The sequence below is a fragment of the Microplitis mediator genome, chromosome 3 (genome assembly GCF_029852145.1).
Source record: "Microplitis mediator isolate UGA2020A chromosome 3, iyMicMedi2.1, whole genome shotgun sequence".
NCBI classification, from domain to species: domain Eukaryota; kingdom Metazoa; phylum Arthropoda; class Insecta; order Hymenoptera; family Braconidae; genus Microplitis; species Microplitis mediator.
This window is the reverse complement of record NC_079971.1, coordinates 5,463,891-5,480,969: the sequence shown is the minus strand read 5'-3', so window position 1 is coordinate 5,480,969 and position 17,079 is coordinate 5,463,891. Positions and strand designations below refer to the sequence as shown.

General features: G+C 30.9%; 1 protein-coding gene across 1 annotated transcript in view; it reads left to right on the top strand.

The window, feature by feature from the left end:
- LOC130665736 (calcium-activated potassium channel slowpoke) overlaps positions 1–17,079 on the top strand; it is a 138,574-nt gene that overhangs the window by 95,459 nt on the left and 26,036 nt on the right. The window contains 3 exon segments of the mRNA XM_057466282.1: positions 2,365–2,520; positions 2,716–2,792; positions 16,008–16,058. Of these exon segments, the coding sequence (XP_057322265.1) occupies positions 2,365–2,520; positions 2,716–2,792; positions 16,008–16,058 (284 nt within the window).

The following is a 17,079-nucleotide window of genomic DNA, read 5'->3' as shown; positions in this document are numbered from 1 at the left end:
ATGAGTTAGTAACTGTCGCTTTATTGGCTTCTCTTTTTAGTTGTGTTTTTCAGCTCCTATATTTGTGTAGTCAATTAAAGGGAAATATATCGTAAGCTACATTGGGAATTATTTTAGACGTACTATTAAGAAATTATAAGAAAAGTATGGAAAGTAAAATTTCTACAATATCATTCCATTTTTTAAAAATGACGCGTGCTGCATCAATTTTTTGTACTGAAATTTTTTAAAGAAATTTCGAGATCACTTCTCTTCATTTGAGCGCTTGGCGGGAATTCTATAAATTTCAAATCAGATAATAATGATTCTGAAAACGAAAACGTAGACGAAGATAACGATTTGAATGACGAGGACAAGACGTGTAATTTTCTCGATATTCTGATGTGACAACAAATTTCTGGATTCATTCGAGGACGAAATCTAAAATTAAATTTTGCAATATCGATGTATGATTAATTATTTTATTTGAGTTTAAAAAAAATATCAATTTATATTTATATTATTCATATAATTGATTTTAATAGAAAATAAAATTATTTACTTGATGAAAAAAAATAGTATATTACACACCAAGGGAAGAAATTGGACATTCCAAGCCGCGTATATAATTGCCTATTTGAGCCGGAGGCGAGAGTGGCAAATACGCAGATTGGGATGTCCTATTTTATAAATCTGAAGCATAGCTGTGAAACAGTGAATAGTCACTGTTTTAGATTTAGAGAGTACTTTCTTTCCTTAGTGTGTAATATACTATTTTTTATTTTTCAAACAATAATTAATAGACCTTGAAAAATATTTCATGGATTTAAAATCGTCCCGCCAAACGCTTAAATAATGAAAAAAAAAAGACAATGGAAAATATTATTTAATATTTACAATGGAATATATTTTGAACCTTCCGTGACTTACGATGTACTTAACATTAACTATTGAAAATATTTATAGCATTGAATTTATTAAGCTTGATGTTAGACTAGTACTGTTTGCTTAACAAAATTTTTTCAGCTCAATCTGCATGGCATGGTGATTGATGTTTGTGTGATTTATCATGTATAGTAAGATCATCAAACCCCACAATTAAAAGACAAAGTTGTGTAGTAGTAGATACGTCCAGACTTGGTATTATATTGCTGTTGTAACAATCACTGGGCCTACGGTAAAGTAACACCGTAGGCAAACGCTATACACACTCATATGGCGGTAGTATCTCGTGCTTGGCGCGAGATACTACCGTGCCCCTGATAATGTTATAGCACCTATTTGAAAGTTTTCAGTGATATAATAAAAAAAAAGTGATACAATAATTTTTTTTTTTTAATAAAAAGTCGGTGTTTACACAAAGCAAATTATCGCTGCCACCGCAACAGCAGTATAATAATACCAAACTGGATACAATACTACTACTGCACTGTCAAAATACCATTGATCATTTTCATATTGTAAATATCTTCTTTGTACACGGAATAAAAGTAAGCAAAAATTACTGTCGAAAGTAATCCAGAACCACTATTAGGATCCAATAGCTTTCATTTTTGACAAAAGTAAAAAATTACTATTCCATAAGTAAAATGTGCTATCCAAAATTAAAAATTACAAAGCGTTTCTATCTTTTACATATGGAATGGTAATTTTTCACTCATGCCAGAAGTAAAATCTATCAGATCCATTAATGGTTTCGGGTTACTTTCCACATCGTAATTGTACTAAATTTTGAGATCCGTTTTTTTCCGTGTACACATGTTCTTTACAAATTTACAACTCGTTATTCAGTAACTTAATTAGAGCAAAAATTATGTGAATTATATATTTTATTCATTATATATGTAGATTGGTGTTTAATTATATTTTGATGTCATGATTCAAATTCTAATTATAGAACGATTTGTTATAAATTTGGTCTTTTTCTTAATAGAATAGTAATATGTCAACATATTTATTTAAATACATATTTTTGGATTCAAAATTACATTTTAAATATTGTCTTTTGATTGATTATGGAATTTTGATTTAGTTTTAAATTTGAACTTTATTCTGCATTGATTTTAAAAATACGTTATTATAAAATTAAGAAAGAAACGATGTTAATGTATGTATTAACATATATATGCGTTTACAATACTGCTGTTAACATAATACTATTCTAATACATTACTGTGTATTAAAGCTTAGTTAGCAATACTATTTACTATTAAACTAATTTTTTCTGATCTTTTCTTCTTTTTCTTTCACCAACACACAGCCGTATTCATTTTCTTACTCTTACATTAAATTTTGTTATGTTTATGTAAAACACGAACTCAAATAACGCTTAGATGTTAAATACAAAAAAAAAGAAATTAGTCTTAATACATAACTTTATGCTAGGTTGTGCTTCACTAAATTGAAGCTACTGCTGCTAGCAATAGAGATCAAAGGAGAAGGGGGTGCAGATAGTAAGATCTCGATTAATCCACGAGGTGCCAAGATCGCTGCCAATACTCAAGGATTTTTCATTGCTCAATCAGCTGACGAAGTTAAACGGTTTGAATATTTAGAAGTGCTTTAAAAAAAATTAATACAGTCGGATCTCGTTATAAGACTATTTGCTGTCTTTCTTATAAGCCAGGTATCGCGAAAGTTTGAGAGAGAAACTAATAATCTTATGATGAGGTCTTACTGTATTGTATTTAAATTTCTTAACTAATTTTCGATTGTTTTTTAATCATTCCAACCCAGGGCATGGTTTTACTGCAAAGCATGCCACGAGGACATCAAAGATGAAACACTTATCAAGAAATGCAAATGCAAAAACTGTAAGTCATTTAATTTAATTAAATAACAAAATGCTAATAAGATGAAATAATAACTTTTGTAAATCAAACTTCTACTAACTAATATTTGTATTTTAATCTATTTCTTAAAGATTTCTCATAATAATGTAATTTGCGAGTCACGTGATCATAAGGTTATGTATCAATTATTAAGATACAAAATAATTCACTTCGCGTAAACTTTTGTCAAACTTACATCAACATCAGTGTTGTGTCATTTAAAATTTTTTTTATTATTGAAAATATAAAAAAATAAGTAAATATCACTGTTCAAGTATAATAATAGTACATTGCATAACGAGTGGGCTAAGTGAGTCTTTATACGGGAAGCACAATGTTTTTAACATGAGTCGTAGGTCCACAAGCATGAGCGCTAGCGAGTGCTTAGTGAATAGTGTACTCTGATGATGAGTGCTAAGACCATTGTGTTTGACGGATAATGACAGCCCATGTGCTATGCACTACTTTATTCAACAAATGTCTGATTTTACGAATTTGTATATCAGCAAAGTAAACCCTAAATCAGGTGGGGTTATGTATGATACTAGTTCTTGACCGCTTTCACCACTCATTTTGTATTTCATTTTAATTAATAAAACATAACGAACGTATTTATGCATAGATACTGAGATGAAAATTGTTAGATTGATGTAGTACTCATTCCAAATATATTTAGTGTCGGAATTATTTGCTCTTGTGATAATAGTAGAGTTTATTTTTAAGAACGGTCGATAGAGATTTTAGAGAAATGTACCCTGATAGCTAAGTTGGCAGCGAACTGTCGCCAAGTTAACTGCAAAAATTAGCATCTGAGTGGATGGCAACTGGTAGCCTACTTTCTGAGAAAGCTGATGGCAAAAGTTGGTATTTCATTAGTTGACGGAGGTTGCCTTCAGTGTTCTCAAAAAGTTGGCGACAGGTTACGGCAGTAATTGCCGCCAACTTTCTGGAAAAGTTGGTAACAACTTGTAGTCAACAGTTAGAAAAGCTAAAGCTGTCGTCAACTTGATCGCAACTAATTGACACCAACTTTCTGACCAGAAAGTCTTGCTATCAGAATATGGATTCAAGTGCGTTTGGTTATGACCCCCATAATCAAACGCTCTTGCGGAACACAGGACGCCATTTGCTTTTTAAGAAACTATTAACCACCAATCGGTGAACGGCCATCTTGGGTTTGCTTTGCAGATATAATAAGGCGCGATAATCAGGCATGCGTTAGATAAAAGTTTTCAAACTTTGTGTTAATTAAAAATAAATATTCAAATTCTGAAGGTATAAATTATTGTAAATAAACCCATAAATTATTTGACTAAAGTGTTTTTGGAATAATAAAAAATTATTGTTAATAGTTTAAAAATAATCATAAAATTATTAATATTTGCGTTGATCGAAATATTCATGTCTTAGACATTTCACATAGCAAATAATTTATTCATGCTGTTATTCTCTAGTTCTCAAAAATAATGAAAAAATCATAAGCATACTTGTTATTGGGAGTAATAAAAAAGATTCATGTGGCTCGCAAAACATCATGTATTATCTTCGAGCATATTTAATTAAATACAGGAAATCGTCATTTTCAGAAAAAAAAAAAAAAAATCTCTAGCTGCTTAATTATCTTCAATAATTCTCGATTAATCTGTCGTCATTAAAAACTGATTTAATGATTCATTAGACTCAATTTTTTTAATCTCTTCTTTATTATAACTGAGTGTTATATATGCATGCAATAAATGAAAAAATTACCAATGAAAAAAACATAATTGCAAACGATAAAAATGATTAATATATATGATCTAGTGGGGCAGCAGCAGCGCTCCTGGGGCCGTGACTTAGGTAACGTCTCTCAATCGCTCGCTTATTCTCAAACTTTTAAATCTTCTTTCGTCTGAGTATATATACTTTTTATCACTGTATTTTCGCTCAATTATATTCCTATATTATCCGGCCTGGCCTCATCCGCTCTTCATTTGACACATTCTACTGTATACATTTACAATTTTATTAACTTTTTCTACTATTTATATATTTCATTCTTATTACGGTTTATATATATATATATACATATGTATGTTTATATATCTATATATATATATATTACTAATTCATGCTATCTTGATAATAATAATCATTTTTTTGACTCTTTGCCTAATTAATTCGCGCTTTCCATCGCTGTCAAAAAAATTGTTCGAGCATTTATCAATGCGATAATTATTATTAATTAATCTATCATATTCCCTCACAATATATATAAATGTACATATATTACAACTCTATTCATACTCTAAAATCATTACTTCACTTTGAAAAAATGAATTTCTTTTATATATTAGTGTGTTTCCGAAAAATATAATGAAGCAATAGAAAATTATTTTCAAATTGCACGGGAAGATTGGAACCCGACTGGTTACTGTTCTGCACCCAACTCAGTACGGTGCTGAAAGAAAATGCTCGATTATGGTGTAGCACCACACTGATTACTGTGCGGGACCTCTCTGATTAAAAACTCCGATTGAAACCAATGAATTCCGATTGAAAGTCTATCAGATTTCGATCGGAACCGATCGGAATTCAGCGGTTTTAATCGGAATTTTTAATTAGGGCTGACTGAGTCGGGTGCAGAAAAGTAACTAATCGGGTTCTAATCTTTCCGTGTAAAATATGATTTTAACTAAATACAGTTCAATTTTTTAATGAATAATTGTTCAATTCAAATTTTAACTATATAGTTTACTCAAATTGTTATGATATTTACTCTCTTAAAATGAATCAGTGAAAAGTGCTGCAAATCAGTGAATATTTACTGAGAATCAGTCCCTAGTATATCACTGATTGAATTAGTAATATACTTGGGATTATTTGAGCAGTGAATATTCACTGATTGGAGTATTTTTCACTGATTCATTTTAAGAGAGTAGTAAATTGAAGTAAATAAAGAGATAACACAATCAAATGAACAATTAACACTACGATTTCAAACGAGAAGATTCATTCACTTTCAATGTCAGATTTAGATTAACCAGATTTTGAGGAGTGGAACCATGTAATTATCAATTCAGAAAAGGGCGTTTAGTTTTTCTATTTATTGTGTATTCATTTTATGAAAATATTTACATTAAATATTCGTTTTTGTTTTATTACATTGCAAAAACAAATTATTTTTACTAAAATTTCAATGCTGCTTTATTGCTAACCCTAAATATGTATAAATACATAATCGAATTCAATATTTCGATGCGTTATGAAATTATACAAATGGACGACACTCGCCATTTTGTATCACATTAATATTTAATAGAAACATTGCAATATATATTTCCCTATAAATTCATAATGAAGATTTATTGAAGACCAACCAGAATTATCAAATTCCATAGCAAATATACAATAAAGTATGAAAAGAGTTGTAAATATATGACTTGTATGAATTTCATTAACAGTCAGGTATAACCACCTACCCAACCATATAAAAAGTTTATTAAATAACTAGCCTGCACTCTAGCGTGTGATTCCTCTCTCAACCACCTTTTTTGCATCGCATGACCTCTGCTCGGGTGTGTTGGGTCCCTCTTTTGTACTCAATAAATTTGCCATTTTTAAAAAGTAGCAGATGTATACCCTTTTTCATTCGCTCTAATGGCAACTGACATTATTAGTGAAAATTAATAAATCATTATATCATGTATAAATTCAAAAAAGTTTATAACTTAATATGAAGTTGAAAATCTATTCATTTTGAAATATAACAATAATTTTAAAGGGTTTCAAAGGCGTTAACTGTTTATGAGTTTAAAACAAGTTTATGAATGTACGAGTTTTCTTACCTATCAGGCATCAAATATTTTTTTTTAACTCTGATTAAGTCCAACTGACTTGAAATTCGGTAGGGAAGTTTTTTAGGCTGCATTCATATTAACTAAGAACGGATATTGCGAAAATAAATTTCTAAAGGGAAAGAGGGGGCGTCAAATTTGAAAACACTCATGGGTTGCAACTATAAATCCAGCTGACTTAAAATTTGGTCGAGATGTTTCTTAGATTACATTTAAGCTTACAAAGAACGAATATTGCAAAAAGAAACTCCTGAAAGAGCAAAAAAGGTGTCGAAAATAGATAAACTTATTTTGCAGTTATAAATCCTACACACTTGAAATTTTGGTAAAACGGTTCCTTTACTCATTTCAACATCTACTCAGAACGGATAGCGCAAAATCGATCTAAGAGAACAAAAAACACTTCTCAAGAAATGCCGGATTCTTCTAACTAACAGGAACGTTGGTGCCAAAGTTTATTTCTATACACGGAAAGATTGGAACCCGACTGGTTACTGTTCTGCACGCGACTCAGTACGGTTCTGAAAAAAAATGCTCGATTGTGGTGCAGCACCACACTGATTACTGTGCGGAACCTGACTGAGTGATATGCGCACACAACTAAGTCAGGTCCTGCACAGTAATCAGTGTGGTGCTGCACCACAATCGAGCATTTTTTTCCAGAACCGTACTGAGTCGGGTGCAGAACAGTAACCAGTCGGGTTCCAATCTTTCCGTGTAGGTCTGTTAGTTAGATAATGGGAGTCTTTTCGTCTTTGACGCCTCCGAAACGCCCTTCAAAGTTGATTTTCGAAAAAATATCAGTAATGGCGAATTCTTATACACCGGAATCTTTATAATTTTTACACACCCTAACTTTGGATCCTCTCCTCTCATTTTTTACAAAAAAGTGAAAAGAGCATTCGTCTACTGCCGTATATTTTGTAATTCTAACTCTAGAACTTTCAGTCCCTTCGTTGTCAAAATTAGAGAGCTTTTTGTATGTGTGAGGAAAACTATATATATGATTAAGAAAGTAATAGTTGGAAGTAAAATAGTATATTACACATCTAGGGAGGAAAGTGGAACATTCCAAACCGAGTGTATAATTACCTACCCGAGCTGAAGGTGAGGGTAGCAATCTTGCGAATTGGGACATCGTAATTTTAATTTTTAAGAGATTTAACAGAAACTCTTGAAACACTTCGTTCGACAACTTTATATGCTTCAATGAAATAAAAGAAGTTTCCTGTACTACCAAACGTCTTAAATTGCCGACAAGTTTCTCAGAGAGAGAATTTGATGTGGTTGCAGAAATAATTTCACATACTCACATTAAAATTGATAAACATTCAACAAGAATTCAAGTGTTTTTTTCACAGAATATCAAACTATATTTCAATGAAAGTTTTTATATTCTCGACAATAAAAAGAAATAATTGATAACAAGAGTTACGTATTTTTCGCATTCAGATCAAAATAACAGCAATTGCAAGTGACTTAGGACAGTAATAGTTAGTGTGCTAGACAGAGGCCTCAGCGGAAAAGAACGCACTACATGACGTAGTGGTAAAGTAAAAAGAGTCCAGTACCAAAAATGGTAGTTACAGTCCACAGGATTAACAATAGATACCAGTAAAGTAACTATTATTGCTTTTACAGTGCAGTAAAATCTCCGTAATGTTAACACTCCTGTCCAGGACCATTCCGTAATGTTAACAAATCCTACGTCGCCACCATACCAATACTCGAGTCTTATGTGCGCAGGTCTGCGCGGTGAAAATGCGTGATGTACGAAAAAAAAATCATTTTTAGGTTAGGATTTAATCGTATAGGTACAAGTTGGAAGATTTGAATTGCCCGCCACTAAGGTTTTTTTTTATTGGTTGTGCGAAAAAACGTAGTAGGAGACAGGATTGTAAACATTAGGGAGAGAATCTTGTTAAATTTAGAGTGTAACATTATGGAAAGTCACATTAGGGGGATTCTACTATAGTTTGCTCGACAATACTCTCTATAGTTCGAGGCAGTTCGTATTGTTAAGAGGAAAATTAGCTATTGCTGTTGCCAAAATAATCCCTACTCCGAGAGAAATGTCAAGTAAATATGCCTATGCAGCGTAGTAATGGTTACATTACTCTATAGTTTGTGTCACGCCGCTCTTATGTAACTGCTTATACAAACTATAGAGTAATGTAACCAATACTATGCTGCATAGGAATATTTACTTGACTTCATTCTTCTCCGTATACGGTTTTATGAGAGATTCCGTTGTTTCGAATATTATATTGAGTTGATTACCTATCGAAAAAGAAATATAGTCAATCTCAAACAAACACACGCCTAACAGTGTCTTCGAGCTTGAAAATGTTGCAGACAGCAGAAAGATTCACGGGTTCAGTTAATAGTCACATTTTTTATTCAGAAATAGGAGTTTCTAATAAAAATTTTTGTACAGAATGAAAACTCTATCTCAATATTCATTTGCTTTATGGTTTCCGAACAACGAAAACTTGATATTTCAATAAAAAATACTAATTCGAAGATTATAAATTTATGTAAGTTTGGAAAACTCAAAAAAATCGGAAAGTATCAGGGCTGGTCGCAGAGGGCTGGTTGATCGTCGGAGTCTTTAGAAACGGATTATTAACTAAATTGTTTATAAAATTCAAGTTATTGAATAGTAATAAAAACTTTTCTGCAGCTGAATTGTCCAAATATAGGCCAGGATAAATTCAATAAACATTGTGCACAGATGCGGATTGACAACTATATTTTTTCAGATGTTGGAATGATGTTGATGCAGACTGGAATGGTGAAAGGAAATACTGTCTTCAGAAATTACCTTGATGGTACGCTAAATTCCTTCCAGTCATTGTTTCCCTGCCTATTATATATATATCAAAAATCGGAAGATATTTATTAAAATTCTGTGCGATGTATTCGAGTATTTCAATCACGTTTTGCACTTTAAAAGGATAGAAATTTAAATGCGATAATAAAGCTCTGCTCAAACCTTCACGTTTGAAGTTTGCGAAGGATTTGATCTTTTATCGGAAAATTAACTTTCGTCTAAATTTTGTCCTAACACTTATAACAGAAAAAAGGGTGTAGTTATGGTTAACATATTTTATGTTTTGATTTAAATGTTACGGAACTTTTAATTTTGATGGCAAAACATTCGAATTTGTTTGAAAATCCACAAAGCATGAATGATCATATAAAAAATTGAAGCATAATCATTTTTTTCTATCAAAGAATTTTCTAAAGATTCAAATTCGGGTTGAAATTATCATATCCCAGTTAAAGAAAATCATTTTGAATCAAATTCATTCATTTTAAGAAGCTATGACTTCATTCCATTCAGTTCATTTTTGAGTATTTAAAATGAGCTTCAACCGAATCAGGATAAAATTTGTTCATTTATCATTTCGATATATATATTTATATAAGGGTCTTTCCACCAAGTGAAATTTTTTTTAGAGTGTGACCCCCATGGATCTTTTCATATTTTTCATGATACCAATATCGAAAATTCAGGTTTCAGTATCTGTACAGTCAATCAAATAAAACTACAGTGCTCCCCCTCCCCTAAGATATGAGCCTAGGGGCTTTGATTCCAGGAAAAATATCTTAGAGAGGTACCCCTTCTACTCTTACAAGGTGGAGCTATCAAAAATAGAAGCATGCGCAGTCTTACCATCTATAAGTATATCTATGTATATTTAAACAGCTGACTTATAGTAGTGGCACAAGCGCATGCGCAAGTAAATTCCACTGTGTAGTGGGGAAACTGAATTGAGGGGAAATGGTTGTAAAATGAGGGAAAATGATATCTTAGGGGGGGAGCACTGTAATTACAGCCCAATGCTGAAGAGATATAGTATACTACATACCAAGGGAAGAAAAGAGCTTATTACAACGCGCGTGTATAATTGCTTATCTAAGCCGAAGGCGAGGGTCGCAAAATAATGTTCCTGCCCGTTGAAAACTGATTTCACTCTTGATTTTAGCTCAGATCCTTGTTATTTGTTTATTAGTAAATTCAGATCACTGATTTTATGTATTCAGGTGACATCGATGACTTGGTGATTAAGTTTTACAAAAATGAGTGTAAATGATAAATAATTTGTTTATTCTGCTTAATTAAGAATTACAAATCACAATTTACGCTTATGCTAACAGTTAAAAAAAAATGCCAAAATTTAAAAAATGAATATTACGAAAGTAATTATAACTAAGAAGTCAAATCTTTAGTGAATCATCATTTCAATGAAAAGAATAGCTCGACAAAATTTGAAACGATCGACGGGGCCACTTTTTATAACAAATGTTACTTGGTGAAATGGCCCAAATATATATAAATACATTTCTATAACAAAAGTTTTCAGTCGACTCATTTAGAAATGTCGATTAGTGCTTGGCTCGATTTTTCAAGTAATAGCCTATATTCCGATAAATATTAAACTACTTTTCAAAATCTTCCTATGAGTCACTAAATATCATTTTATTATAATTCAATACGGTAATTTCAATTCTAAATACAGCTTTTAGAAAATTCGTGACTTTTTGGTGGAAAAAAAATTATTTTTCAATTTTTTGATCAACGGATGAAAATAAGTAATTGACTCAAATTTACTTTTTTCGCAATGAAAATACATTATTAATTAATGCATGATTTTATTTTTCAATTACTGATATAATTAAAAAAAATTTTATTTACACATCTACAATCTTTTCGAAAAACATTTACGATTTCTATATTAACTTCCATAATAGTGTAAAAATAACTTTTTTCGGGATGTTGAAAAATTATTGGCTATAAGATTCTATTCTTTGTTTTCAAATTAATCAGGTTCTTTACTTACAAAATGTATTTTATCGTGCTAACTGTATAATCGTTCATTAAAATAATAACATAATATAAATAATATTTTTTGGTTGCTGTTGCATTAAAAACCATTGTTTGCTCGGCTAAAAAATTTTTGTTTTCTATCATTGAAGTTGTGTGAAAAACGTATCAAATTGATTACTAAATTAAATAATTACTAAGTAAAGAAAGTTTGAGAAAATTAAAGCTTATTTAACGCCTACTAATTCCCAGAGAGTGCATATTGTCAAGCACGTTGTTTGGTTGTTGTATTATACGTTCACATTATTGTTATTACGTGTCACTAATATATAATATTGAAAATAGATACACGCTTTTATTTGATATTAATCATCATTATGTGATAATATATTCAATGTTGCTTCAAATAAGTTTATTTTTGTATTATGTTTCTTCTTATATATTATCTACGTAACCAAATTATCATTATATTTGTTATTGTAAATTTTCGCGCTGTTTTCAGATAACTGCGGCTTATAATATTGAAACCTTTGTTTATTACTATTTTTATTTCTTTTTGAATAAGAAAATAAAACCAAACTGCTATTAATAGTCGATTGTGTAACAAGGGACGAAACAAAACGATTTCAGACCAGGGTGAAGTTGGCTGCTCGAGCCGCAAGCGAGGACTGACATCACCCGCAGTCTAAAATTGTGTTTCATCCTGAGTTACAGACAATATTTTTCAAGATTACCTGCATTGTAACTTAAAGTTTTAGGATCAGCAGTCAGTCAGAAACAAGTTAATTTAAGACCAATGTTGTGATCAACTATTAGCGTAAGCGTAAATTGTCATTTGCAAATTTGATTATTAGCAGAAACAATAGATACTATTTATTATGTCTACTAATTTTTATAAAATTTACCCGGGTCAAAATATCTAGCCTCAATCTAGCCTGATCAAATCCAAGTAAGCCTCAATCCAGCCTCACTGAGTAAAGAAAGCATTTTGAGCCTCAAATGATGTTCAAAAAGCCTCAATGAGCCTCAAATGACTCTCAAAGATCCTCAAGAAGCCTCGATGAGCCTCAAATGAACCTACTACTCGACTATGTAATTTAAACTCGATTAGTATTATTTGAGGCTCTTTGAGCATTATTTGAGGCTCATTGATGCTTTTTGAACATCATTTGAGGCTCAAAATGCTTTTTTTGCTCAGTGAAGCTGGATTGAGGCTTACTTGGGTTCGATGAGGCTAGATTGAGGTTAGATATTTTGACCCGGATAATCAAAAAACCAGAACTGTCATTTACGTAATTAAAATTCATGGTCTGAAATTACTATAAAACAAATGATAAGTATTAGAGTTTAAATTACGAATGCCTTCAGTCAGCGGGCAGAAACATGAGTTGTTTCTTCCCGCAAACTGAAGGCATTCGCAATTCACGTGTTCGCCAACATGTTCACGGCATCGGACTGAAATTAGCGTGTTTCGATTGGCTATAGATACACTAAAACTTGAAGTTTTGATGCTGGTATCCTGAGAAAAACTTTTAGACCAGTTTTAAACATTGACCCAAGGAATCCATTTCCTTGAAGGAAACGTTTATCTGACAATAGTAATTGCCAATTGTTCCTTTCATCTAACGATGATTGCTTTTTGATACTTACGAATTATCTCAATGATTCGTATTAAAACGCCTCTCGTAATTTTTTTTAGTTAATTCATTTTGTAAACGGGCCCTAACTTATCAACTTATCAATTTTGAAAGATAGACAATCGTCCTGATTGAAAATTCTATTCGATTCTGAATGGAACTTGAGGGCACCTTATAAGTGCCTTGATTGGCCCGATTGATTTCGATTGACTTCCAATTGGAGGTTTTGATCAGATTTTGTGATGATTAAGAATGCGACGTTTACCAAATAAAAATAACATATATTCTTGTTGACGGTATATAGTTCGAGAGAGACAAGTGAAAGGTTCATGACCGTCCTTTCTAAAGGACAATAGTACATGGGAAAAATGATGGACGCCCTGGCGACTAGCGATTGATTAATAACGATAATGTTTAGGAAAACAGTATGCTTGAGATTTGCCGTAGGCTAAAATGCAGAAAAAATAGTAAAGAGAGATGAAATTGAAGGTCGAAGGTAACAGCTTTGGATTTAATTTGAATCCATATTCATTTTGGATTCATTCCCGATTTTTTAGTGTAAGCAATATTAAACTATTCGTGATAGTCCAATCTATGTTTTGAATAAGTTAAAAGCGGTCAGTTTAAGATTTTAATGTCCAAAATCCCGTACGGAAAAAGTATATATCCGGGATATATATGGGGAAAATTGAATATATGTCTTATATATGCGACATATATTCAGATCTGCCCGAATATATACAGATATATACTTTTTCCGTACGGGACGTTCAATTTATATTCAAAACGTTAAAAACGTTTAATATTTCAACTCGGGTAGTCATTGATTGCTTAAAATCATGTTAACCAACTGTTAATGGAACGTAATTGCTGAAATTTGTAATGTAATCTCTAAAAGTACATCTCCTGATTAAACAACTGAATTCGATCGAATTAAACAGAATTAAATTTTTAATTCTATTTAATTCAGATAAATTCTGTTAATTCAGTACCTAACTTAAAAATGAATTCTATCTAATTCGGCAGGAAAACCAGAATTCGTCCAAATTAAAACGAATTTAAATAATTCTGTTCGATTTAATTCTGATTAATTCGAAAATAATTCTCCAATTTCTGGTTCTGAATCCGAATTAAACTGAATTGAAACGAATTTGAAATTTTTAAATCGTTTTTATTCTGTTTAATTCAAATTCAAATTTTCAATTCAGTTGAATTCTGTTTTGTAGAATTCGACAGAATATAACAGAATTAAAATTTTTAATTCGGTCGAATTCAGTTGTTTAATCAGGGTCGATACTGAAAAGATCGGAATAAGCTAATAAATTATTTTATTATTTTATTAACATTATATTCACCGATCAGAAAAATTACACAAAATACTATTACATTTTTACCTTAAGTATTCTTTCAAGAATATTGATAGTACTTTTTTAAGAAGGTTAGATGATGGTCACTTCTTTTCAATTAATTCAATTCAGAACTCTGCATCACTCCATGTTTTAATGACATAAAATTCGAATTTGAAAACTAATTAGCGTATTGTGAATATATTGTGCGATGGGAAAGCAATATAATAGTTGATCAGAAATGCCAAAAAAGAGGCTTTTACAAACAATCTCTGGTATTGGGAAGTACTATTGATATTTCTGCTAATACGAATAAAAAAATTATGTAGGGTCTTAAGTCATTGAGTCTTAAGTCACGTTGGATCATATATAGTACCTATGAAAGTCAATAACATACGGTGATTACACTGTAAAAAATTTTCGTGTAAAAATGGCCCCGAGGACTTTACTCGGCCGTGTAGGGTGAAATAATGGTGTAAAAAATCCTCGGTGTAAATTATTCATTCGTGTAATTTTTAAACGGTGTAATCTACTTTTTTTTACACCATTCCGTGTTACTCGTTGTAATTTTGATTAATGAGAAACAAATGATCATTGGATATTTTTAAATACTTAACCAATAACTATATTAATTTTAGTCAAATATTAAGTAGTCTTTTGAAAATTTAAATATTTTGAATATTTCTTTTGAACGCAAAATTATCATAAATTACACATTTACAAGCTGGACGGTGTATATATTTGGTGTAATTTTCTCACCAAAATTTTTACACCAAATCAGTAGAGTACACCGAGTTCGAAAATTTTTTACAGTGTATAAGTAGCAAGCGCATATGAAAAATTTATATTAATATGTACTAGGTTAAATATATTTGTGATTATACAACAAAAACATATATTTTGGAGTGTGATTTTCCATGTGAAATGGAATATATATAAACATTCTAGACAAAAACATATCAGCTAAAATATATTGTTGAGAATACAATAACATATATTTTTAAGAAATATACACTGTAAAAAAGTTGTGGAGTGACCGCGGATTAAATCCGGAGTCAATGCGGAGCGGATGACTATTTATTTAATCCCCTTAGAGTGAAATTTACTCTGAAGGGGAGTTTATTTTAATATTAAAACTCCGAATCGAAGTGAATGCGGACTTAAATAAAATCCAGATAACTGCGAAATTACTCCGCTGAGAAAAGAAACTCCCTATTTACTCCGAAATAATTTTTTATTGAATTCCGAAACTCCACGTGACGGAGTGAATTCGGATTGAGATAAAATTCGTAATTACTTCGAATTTACTCCCGATTTTTCACAGTGTAGAAGACATATTTCAATTTAAACTTAATATTGAGTATTACATGCAATTTTGCCGCTATATATGATCTGATTTTTTTATATAGTCGACAATATATTTTAGAATTATATGTTCTTTTCATGCGGGTAGTGCACTACCCTTTGACAACTTGATTCCTAACTATCTACGACGACTTGATTTAAATGTGAAAACTAATAGCTATGATTCTTCTCCCTTCGGGCAGTGGCTACATTCCGGAAAGGCGTACGGGCCGTTCAAATGGTCGGAAGAGCAAGTACGTATCCCACGAGAATAGAATTTGTGTCACGTATCTGTATATTACTGTTACACACCATATCGGTGGTTCTTTTATGTAAAAGTGAGAGTGTTTTATTTCAAGCCCTACTTCGATTTCTTATAATGTGATATATTGTCTCACGTGTAGTTTTGAATTATCTAGTATTGAAGTAGCTTTTGCTTTATTTTTAATTTGTTATTTTCACAGGTTTATTTGTTGTACTGTACATTTTCTTTTTCTAATTATAATTATACACAGGTCACAAAAATTGAAGGATATTAAAAAATTCCAAATCTTTAGGTGATTTTCAAAAGACTGTTACTTTGCAAAAAAAAGTCGTCGATCTTGAGTTCATTTTTTCTGGAAAAATAACGAAAAACTTGTTCTCAAATTGAAAATTTTAAAAACTGTTTTTTTTTCTATTTTTTAAGAAACTAACAATTTTTAATGACAATCATTCAGATTATTGCTAAGAAAAACATTTCAAACCCTGAACAATGAAAAAAAATTATACTTTAATTCATTTATAGCAAAATTGACAATTTCAATCACTCGGAACTGAATAAAAAAATTTGAAACGGTTCGATTTTATTAAGGTTTCTTTGCAATACTTTCATTTTTTCTAAATTAACAGTCTTTTGAAAATCACCTAAAAATTTAGAATTTTTTTATAATCCCTTAATTTTTGTCACCAGTGTATAAGGATAGACTAGGCTAGCAGATACAAATAATAAAAAAAAAAAAACAGAAATCCTAAATGAAAATAGCTGAAGTCTGAACTACTTGTTTCGATGAATATCACAACTGCTGCCACTGAATATTCTTCTTCGAATTGTTTTTTCATTTATCGTTTTTTTTTAATTTTTCCATTATTATACATCTTAATAGATATTAAATACTGATATATTCTAATATTAGATTATTGAAATTCAATTAATAAAATTTATTTTATTTTCATTTAATGTTAGTTCGATTACTTCTTATTTTGTTAATTTTATTATTCAAAAGCTACTTCAAT